Here is a 9,248-nt window from a genome sequence, read left to right as displayed (position 1 = left end):
AACCCCAACACGGGATCGATGGTCCTTATACCTGTGTGCGTGTCACTTACCTCCTATCTGGCGTGATTTGACCTTTTGTAAGGCTACTAGCTCAATTAATAGATGAGTACAATAAAACAGTCACGCGCTACCGTTTGCCTAAGTGAAAGGTAGCATCGATTTCTGTAACAGAGAAACGTTGGAGGAGAAGCCTCCTGTGCAACGTTGTGCGACACCTTTTTTTCCTCCAAGGCAACACTAGAAACATTGGATTTGGAAGTTGAGCCATGGAGCCCCTCCGCCTGGACGCATAACTGAGTCTGTTGCATGTGCTTCGGTAACCTGGAGTACAGTCGATCGATAGGATCTTATCTTCTGGCTGGCTTGTGTCTCTCCGAGAAGCGTGGAAGATGGCTGGAAGTGACTGTTCGTGGAAATATTACCTCTGGATTCTGACAGTCATGTGCAGATACACGTTACCCGCAGCCAAATCACTGGACTCTGTCGTGTGGAATTCACAAAATCCCAAGTAAGTGCACGAGAGCGTTTAATAAAATCCCCTAGAAAGAGCGTGACGTGTTCCTACAGTCTCATATTAATAGTTTGACTTATAATCTCTTTATGAAATAGACATACAGTTTGAGCAGTTCGGTTTGAAAATATCCGCTACTCGTATCTCGACTCGTTCTCCGTCATGATGACATGAAGCTCTCGTTGAGCTCGAGGCTGAAGTGACCGTGCAAGCGCGCGCGCTCTCGGGGATCTAACGCACAGCTGTCATAACGTTACTCCACCGCCGCTTCTCATCAACTCAAAACCCCTTGTTGAGCGGGGATTCGGGAACTCTACTGCTAGTACAACTTCGTTAAATGTTTATGGGAAATATCGTAATTTTTAAGAATCTCTTGGCTGCTGCGCATTCGGCTTCATAAATCTGACGTGTGGCCTTGACGCGGCCCTAATTTCTCCGTAACATACTTAAAAAATTGGATGTTTTTAGCACGAAGCTCACTCTGTCTCTCGGCTTGTCCAGCTTTTCTTGTTTTCCCTTGAGAGGCGATCTGACTCTCCGCCACCGGCCTGCGGGATCCCGTCGGCCCGGTGGCTCTTTGCGAATGGCATATTGATCAAATCAGAGTTATGTCGAGAGAGCTAATAGGTTATTAAGCAGTTTTTTCCTAGAAGCTCATAAAATCTCCCTGATTGCTGCTCATAAAACGTTCAAGGGAGAGTCCAGCATGTTTACTTGACCTGAATAATGGCTCGAGACGCCACTGAAGCTCGACTCAACATAGACTACTAAAGAAAGCTTATTGTTTAAGTCTGCATTCGTAAAAGAAGTCATGATTTACTTTTTCTTTTTAACTCAATGTATATCGTAACCAAAAGTGGATTTTATATTGTTTTGTTAGTTGACTAACATAATGATTTGTTATTTTGAATTTAGTTTGGAGCATTTATTTGTCTCTCAAAACATAATGAGCTTCCTATCAGCTTTTTTTGGGGTTTGGGATGGGGTGGTCATATAGACAGCATTTTGGGCATCATAAGCTCATCTTGGTTTGCAGCTCAAAGGGTTTTGAGACTCAGTCGCTGAGTTATGACCGTACACATGGGAGACAGAAATAGTGCACATGTTTTTTATCTTTGGGAGAATATTTTAATTGAGGAGTCTCTTGGTTGGCCTCATAAAAGATGAGCAATATGGCCTTGTAAAATAACTTGAAAACTTTAGCATGTGAGAACCCAAGGGGCGAAGCGAAAACATAAATTGTGCTTTTAAAACTAAAACCGCACTGTAAATTACAAATGAACATACGTTTACTATTTATTTTTCATTTTTTCATTTTTATTGTTTGCATGCATAAACTGAGTAAGGAACGAAAGAAGGGGAAAATAAAATAGCTGTCTAGAAATTGTGTAACACTAGATAACAACTTTAATATAGTTAAACATTATTACATTATAGAATGCTTAACTGATATTTAGTTAATATACACTCAGAAAGTTAAACCAATTATACTGATATCTTTTTAAGCACTGTACTAAGTTTTAATGGACTTTTTTTTAAAGTTATTTAACTTATTAAAGTTTTACTAAAATGTATTTAATGCAGCCCATTTAAATAAATATATTTCCCATTTATTTATAACTTGCAACTTAATGCTTTTATGCATGTTGAAAAATAACCAATTTTCTTACATACAAAGCACTTGGGCCTCAAGATTAAAAATATGTAAAATTCATGTTTGGAGTTTATTATTATTATTATTATTATTATTTTAATAATAGGCCTATACATTTGTAATTGTATGTAGGAGTTAAACCCGTTGGAGAGATCTTAAAAACCTTCTGGTCCTGCGAGAAGATTTCAGATCAGTCGCTGGAGCCCCTCTGTGTGTGGATTGTTTTACTCATTCAAACAGCTTTGAGCTCCACAGCACAGCAGATGCTCAAACGGGCCTGCTCTGTTTCACCACAGTTGCTGCATGTTGTTTTATGTACTAAATGTTTATTTACTCACAGACTTTGTGTGTGTGTGTGTATGCACCTGTGCACGAGCATGTGTGTGTTGCTCGGTCAAAGGTTCAGAGACCCTCACTAAAGATTGAGAGGAAGAGAATTTGAAACAGCGCATGAAGTCAAGTGAAATAATATCAGAATCGTTTGTTAGTGAACGTTTTTGAATGAAACGAGAAGCACGTCCGCATATTTCAGTCTCAGTAAAACAGAGCAGTTAACTCGATGTACTCAGATGAATTGGTAGTTGATCGCAAATATAATCCTAAGCACTCTCATAAAGACATATGGGCCTCGGGCAAACATACTCTTTGCGCTCTATCCCTGCAAACGGACATATGGGAGCATCCACCACCCTTAAGTCCAAGTCACACTTTAAACCTCTTACCAGTGAGGCCATCGTACACACACACACACACACACACACACGGCTCTCTTACCCATAATAATGTGCCATTTGTGTTTTAGGTCAGACTTCTCTCAGACTGAATGCAAAATATAATTGAAGGAGTGTAAAATTAGAAAAACTCCGGCTGCGTTCTCCACCCCTCAGCAGTCTGATATTTATATCAGCAAAACGCTAAATTGACTGAATGCCGAAGCTACCCCTGCGTTTTCTCTTGAAGAAACATTTGGTGGAACAAGAGCTTCAATGATTTATTCTGTTGACACAATTATGTAAATTTAATTACTTCTAGACACAACTACACATACACGCTCACGCACAGACTTACCGCTGGTTTCAGATGTATAATTCTGTTCCTCTCTGCATAGTTCACAGCTATAATTTGGACTGAGAAAATGTAAAAAGCGACACCCCTCCCCTCCCTTCGTCTGCCTTGAGGGAAGAAAAGAGAAGTGGGATCTGCTGGGAATAGAGAGAGAGAGCGACAGACAGAGAGAATAAAGTAGCTAATCATTGGGACAATTATCACATTGAGGCAAGAGATTTCAGGTTATATCTTATTCCCTTAATGTGTTACATACTATACAGCTAATCAAACACACACAAACAACAAAATGAGGACTCGCTTTACTTCCCAGCGTACGTCATTAAATTCTTCTAGTTACAAATTAATATAATTTTACTACATTCAAATTCTTGGCAGCCACTCTTATCAAGAAAACACTCTAGCTGTTAAGAAACAATTTTCTGATAAACGACTGCAAATGAACAACATTTCTTTTGGCTTTTTGGATTATTTAAGAACAAAGTAAGAGGGAGTCCATGATATATGTATGAATGTGCCCGTGTGTTTTGGCCATTATCCAGTGCTAAGGGAGGAGATGAGGAGCTAATTGGAAATCTGTCTCTCATTAGCTCAAAAATGCTACTGAAGTGTTTTACGTATGTGTGTGTGTGTGTGAGTGTGTATTTAAGCCTACACGTTTGTTCATTTACCCAACACTTTCTGGTGCACAATTAGTCTTGTTCAGCAACTTCTATGTGCAGACATAGCCGTCTAAAAAAAGCAGTAAAATATCCTGTTCAGCTCATGAACACTTTTTTCCAAAAATGTAAAATGTAAAAATTAAAATCCAACACAAATTGTCGGAAAATTTTATTTCATTTCTGTTGAGGATATTCCATAAAAAAGTGTTGTTTTGAATCCCATTGACAAAACTCCACAAAATATGGTTAATGTTCCACAGATGAAAGAAATTTATATAGTTTGAGAATTTATTTGAGTTTTAGTAAAAAGGACAGAATTTTCAAGCAGTTGGCATTGGATTATTAAAATAATAAAGGAGTAAAACAGAATTACAGGAAAGTGTAAAATAGACCTATTTATGGAGGCCAGACTTAAACCTGCATCCCTCTGAGAGGCTCCAACCTGTTGCAAAAACATGCTCTGATTTGCTGCGTCTCACGAATGTAGTAATTTCCAAAAGCTGTTTTTTGGGACTGAAGAATCTTATTATGATGAAATGAAAAGATATTAACGGCCTTTGGCCTGCACAGGGATCATGTCGGTCTCAACTGCGATCAAAGTTACGGATTTTCACATATGCCTGTGTAACTGTTCGGCAGCATTTAGGACATGTTTAGGCATATATTCAGTCATCCACAGCAGTGTCACTTTCGGTCATGTGTCCGTGTGCATTTACGAGTGTGTCTGCGTGTTTTGTGTATGCATGAGTAAGTGTGTGTGTATGTCATGTTCAGTGGTGTTATAATAGGAGTTGACAGTGAGGAGATTAACTCTGTCAGAGTTTCAATATGTTGAACAGCAAGAGCGGACTCATGCAGACTCACACACAAACACACTTCCCTCTGTCTCAGCCAGGCATTTCCACAACAGACCTGTTCCTCTCTGAAGTTTGTGTGATGTGGCTTTTGTTCCAATGTTGATAGCATTTCACGGTGTTGTGGATGTTTGTCAGCGTGTGTGTGTGTGTGAGTTGTGATCTATAAATGTTATATCCTGAGCCTAACTATGTGATGTCCATAAAGTATGTACATTTTAATGGGGATTCAGTTTGCAACTTAAAACCGTTAAAGTCGTTATATAACACAGAGAGAGAAAGTGAGAGGAGTTGGCATGGAACCAAATTTTTATTGTACATCCATGTGTGTGTGCGTGCACGCATGGGGAGGGCTTCATTAACAACAGTGCTTAAGTAACAAACGCACATTGTCTGTCCCTGACCAAGCATGACCGCTGGGCTCTCACAGCCTCCTCCAACGGCTCTCACACGCACAGACGCGCTCCGAGCCCAGCGCCCGTGTTGTTTTAAGGACGGTAATGTTTGTAGTTGGAGGCTCTGTTGGAGCACACGACGGAAGAGGAACAGTGGCAGCTGCTGGGGGGGGGGGGGGTTGTTTTCTTAGTTGTTCTTTGGGGACAAAATTGTCCCCAGAAGTTAGCTAAATTTTGACAAAGCCTCCTTTGGGGTAGGCCCAGTTAATCCTCAGAGGTCAAAATCATTCATAACTAAGTAATTACTTATGTGACTGTAATGTATGTTATGTAACAACATTTTTGTAACTGTAAAAAGGCTAACATGTCTCTGTTAGGGGTTTGGGTTATGGTTAGACTTCTGTAATTATAATTGGCTTTATTTATAAATAGTAGAAGTCTGTGCCGCCATGCACATGTTTAGATAACTAGGTAGACATGTAAACACAGGCTTTTTGGGGGATCTCAGTAACGTCTGCTAATTCCTTAAATGGACAGTTGATGCCAAAATAAAAAAATTTTGTCATCATTTCTCACCCTCATGTCATTCCAAGGTTGAATGACATTCTTTCTTCTGCGAAACGTAAAATATATTTAAGATTTTTTTTCTTTTTTTTTTCTAGAGTCTGGAAGTCAGTAATTGAACAGTAACCAAACTCTAATAACACGAGGTTGAGTAAATGATGACAGAATTTTTAGTTTTGGTTGAATCTCTTTAAGGTGGCTTCCATGGCTAAACATTCAGTGCGCTGATATAAATCAGAGTTTCAAAGTAATGCCATCTGATAACATTGTTATATCATGATAGCACCGCAGTGTTTTTTTTTTTTGTAAACAGCCAAAAAGTTTTGTAAACAGTCCCACCCCAAAAAGCACACGTACATCTGCAAGGTGTCTGTTAAAGATCGCTTCATCTGGAAAGTATCTGTTGTGTACAAACATCTGATAGACATCTTTTAGACGTCAGTTTTACATACATACTAAATCATAAACACCTTAAAGACACCTAATAAACGATAGGAAGCACCCTCTGCTAATATTGCAGATGAAAATACAGATGTACAGATGTAAATGTCAAATAGACGTCTCCGGGATGTACGTGTGCTATCAGGGACTATACTTTCTTCTTTGTCCTGTATTTATCTTGTACCACAAAATGACACTATTGCATCTTTTCAACTCATTTTGAGAGGATTTGATTACTTTACCCAAGGCCTTAACTTCTAGAGTTACGGTGAAAATTCAGACATCATTTACTCACCTCCATGTCATTCCAAACTTATAAGATTTTAAGTCTTCTGTTGAACACATTATGTTTTTGTATCCTAGAATGTCCAAACTGCAAACTTCTTATTGATTTTTTTTACAGATTCTTACTGTCTGGCTCCAGTAGGGGCAAAAGAACAATTCAAGGAAAGTAGTTCTTTTTACTCATGTGTTCTGAAGCAATATGATAGCATTGTTTGAGGAAACTTAAGTCCGTTTTCCTTGAAAAATCTCCCCTCCACCAAAGCACTTAAATATCTTTCACACAGTTAACCATTCAAAATGTCCTGCCTGAAGACACACCAAGTTTTTTGAAGGTATCTTTTCGAATGAGATTTGAGAACCAATAATTTGTCTTTTTCCCTTTGTCCCTGCCATGAAGCCGTTGTGTGAAATATAGTGCACGAATCACATGCACTTTCATGATGATTATGGGGGGATCAAATTATTGCAGCTGCACATTTATTTTTCCTGACTATTTGAAGTAGTATTTTATTTTAGCCTACCTTATACAAATACATAATAATACATTAAGTTTGCTTAGAATGTGACAAGAGTCAGATAGGATAGAGTCAGCTGCAGGATAGAAGTCACTAGAGCTGTGGTTCAGGGTGGATGCTTGTATGTATCATTACAGTTGGGCTGGATTCCTGGCTCACAGCAGTTTCCCCTATCCTTCTTATGATCAGCCATTATGCAAATATCTAGACTCAAAAACGTCCAAAAACAAACCCGAGATGTTAAACATCAGTTTCTCTGTCCTTTTTAAAGAGGGGATAGAGCACTGTATCATCACGATTAAGATCTGACCCTAATGTGTCTCTCCGTAACGACACACATACACTCTTCCCTTTGTAAAACAGCTGCAACCTTCCCTGCAAAGTGACTTGAGTATGTCACACACACAACAAACACAAGGGTGTGAGGTGGGAAATGATTAGCGTTCTGTAAGGAGAAGTTTGCGATCTGTTGGTTCCTTCACTTCTCTGTGTGTACATTCACACTCTCATGTTTGCTTTACCTTTTGACTTTGTGAGACAGTACACACTAGCATATTATGGATATATATATATATATATATATATATATATATACAAACAAATGAAAACAAAGAGTCACTGCAAGTTTAGCAGCCTGTTTAATTCTGTTATATACTCATACACACACATAGAGCGGGCCATTAGTCACACCCTTTTAGAGTTCAAAGCTCCTCCGTCCTTTTTATCCACTTTCCAGTCGACAGCTCAGACCATCATGCTCACTAAACCCATCATTCCTTGCCTGCGTGTGTGTATGTGTGTGTGTGTGTGTGTCCGGAGAAATGGTCACGCTTTCAGTCAGCTAAATGCTGCTGTAAAGCATCAGAGAAGCTGAAGTCTCCAGCCTGCTTTCATCTCCAGCTGATCTGAGCTCAGTGCTCTCTGCATGCAGTTTCTAATCACAATAACCTTTATTAGCTCCGGCTGACCTGAGAGCAGATCTCTCACGCAACGGGTTTAAGTTGCTTAGGGTTACCTGCCATTCGAAAACGTACTCCTGAACGCACACCGGGAGATCACTGATCTTAGGTTTGGTTGAAAACTCACAAATATCAGGCTCAGGACGCAGACAGATAGATCAGGCTGAAAGCTGTTTACTGGTCTTGGAGCTGTGGAAAGCTGCTTTTGGGGAAACGTCTGAATCAGCCATTTTAAAGGCTCATTATTATTTAAAATGGAGGGGAGAAGGAGTTTAGAGCCATTATTGGTGAGACAGGGATCTCTGCCTGCAGCTGGACAGAACAAATGGAAAATCGAATTATAAAACAATGCTGAAAACACACTCGATGCACACACATACACACGGCAAATTCATAAAACATAAGCAAACAAGAGAGTTTGTTCATCTGTGTGTGTTAACAGGTTTAGCTGTGCTTGTGAGGCCTATATTTTGAAAATGCAGTGAAACCTGTTGAAAAGTGGACTCAGAAATCATGTTTTCCTTTAAATCTGCTGACATCGACAGTAAATTGAGTTTGGCAAATATCACCACAAAGTATTATAATTCTGTCTGATACTTCTAAATGAATAATGTATTTTTATATTATGACCAATGCAATAACGGATAAAAGGACAATATTGATTGACAATATTGGGGGCAAATATTACATTTAACAGTGCTAATAAATGATTTTATTCTTAAAGATTTGAACTTTGTGGACCTTAAAAAAACTCCATATAAAAATAGAGGAAATTAGCTTTCACAATTAAACATACAGTGTTGACTGATACAGCAAAATACAGCTAAATAAGTTTGAAAAGTCCTCACTAATATAGTGAAACCGACATGTAAGGTGTTAAGTTTCTGTGTAAAATTAGGCAAGAAGAAGGTGCATACACTTATTCTAGTCCACATTACCATGACAGACATGCTGAAACACACACACACACACACACACACACACACACACACTTAGTGTGATGATGGAGTTGTTTAGTGTCTAATGACAACTTGTCATTCTTCTCTTATAGGTTTTGGTTCCCAAGAGTCTCTCTATCACTCCTATTACATTTCTCATAGGTATAAATATCAATCAAGTCACAGATAACTTCATATGTGTTGACATTGCTATTAGAAAAATGACAATTTCTTCCCTGTGTGTGTGTGTGTGTGTGTTTGATTTCTTCTGCTGTTTCCTCCCAGGCAATTCAGAGTGAGCTGTCAGCCAAGTATAACCTGTTTGTGTGTGTGTGTGTGTGTGTGTGTGTGTGTTTGCATTTGCTTTAATTGCTCTGTAATGTGAGATTCGGTGAGAAAGAAACA

At 38.9% G+C, this 9,248-nt stretch overlaps 1 protein-coding gene across 1 annotated transcript in view; it reads left to right on the top strand.

Annotated features, from left to right (window-relative positions):
* The first annotated feature begins 212 nt into the window (after nucleotides 1–212).
* The window catches only part of LOC113076315 (ephrin-B1-like), a 32,466-nt gene continuing 23,430 nt past the window's right edge, over nucleotides 213–9,248 (top strand). The window contains exon 1 of the mRNA XM_026248955.1: nucleotides 213–508. Within this exon, the coding sequence (XP_026104740.1) occupies nucleotides 390–508 (119 nt within the window). The 5' untranslated portion in view covers nucleotides 213–389. The remainder of the gene's footprint in view (nucleotides 509–9,248) is intronic.

Source organism: Carassius auratus, chromosome 5 (assembly GCF_003368295.1).
Source record: "Carassius auratus strain Wakin chromosome 5, ASM336829v1, whole genome shotgun sequence".
NCBI lineage: Eukaryota > Metazoa > Chordata > Actinopteri > Cypriniformes > Cyprinidae > Carassius > Carassius auratus.
The sequence above is the reverse complement of the archived record's forward strand: the minus strand, read 5'-3'. Positions and strand labels throughout refer to the sequence as shown.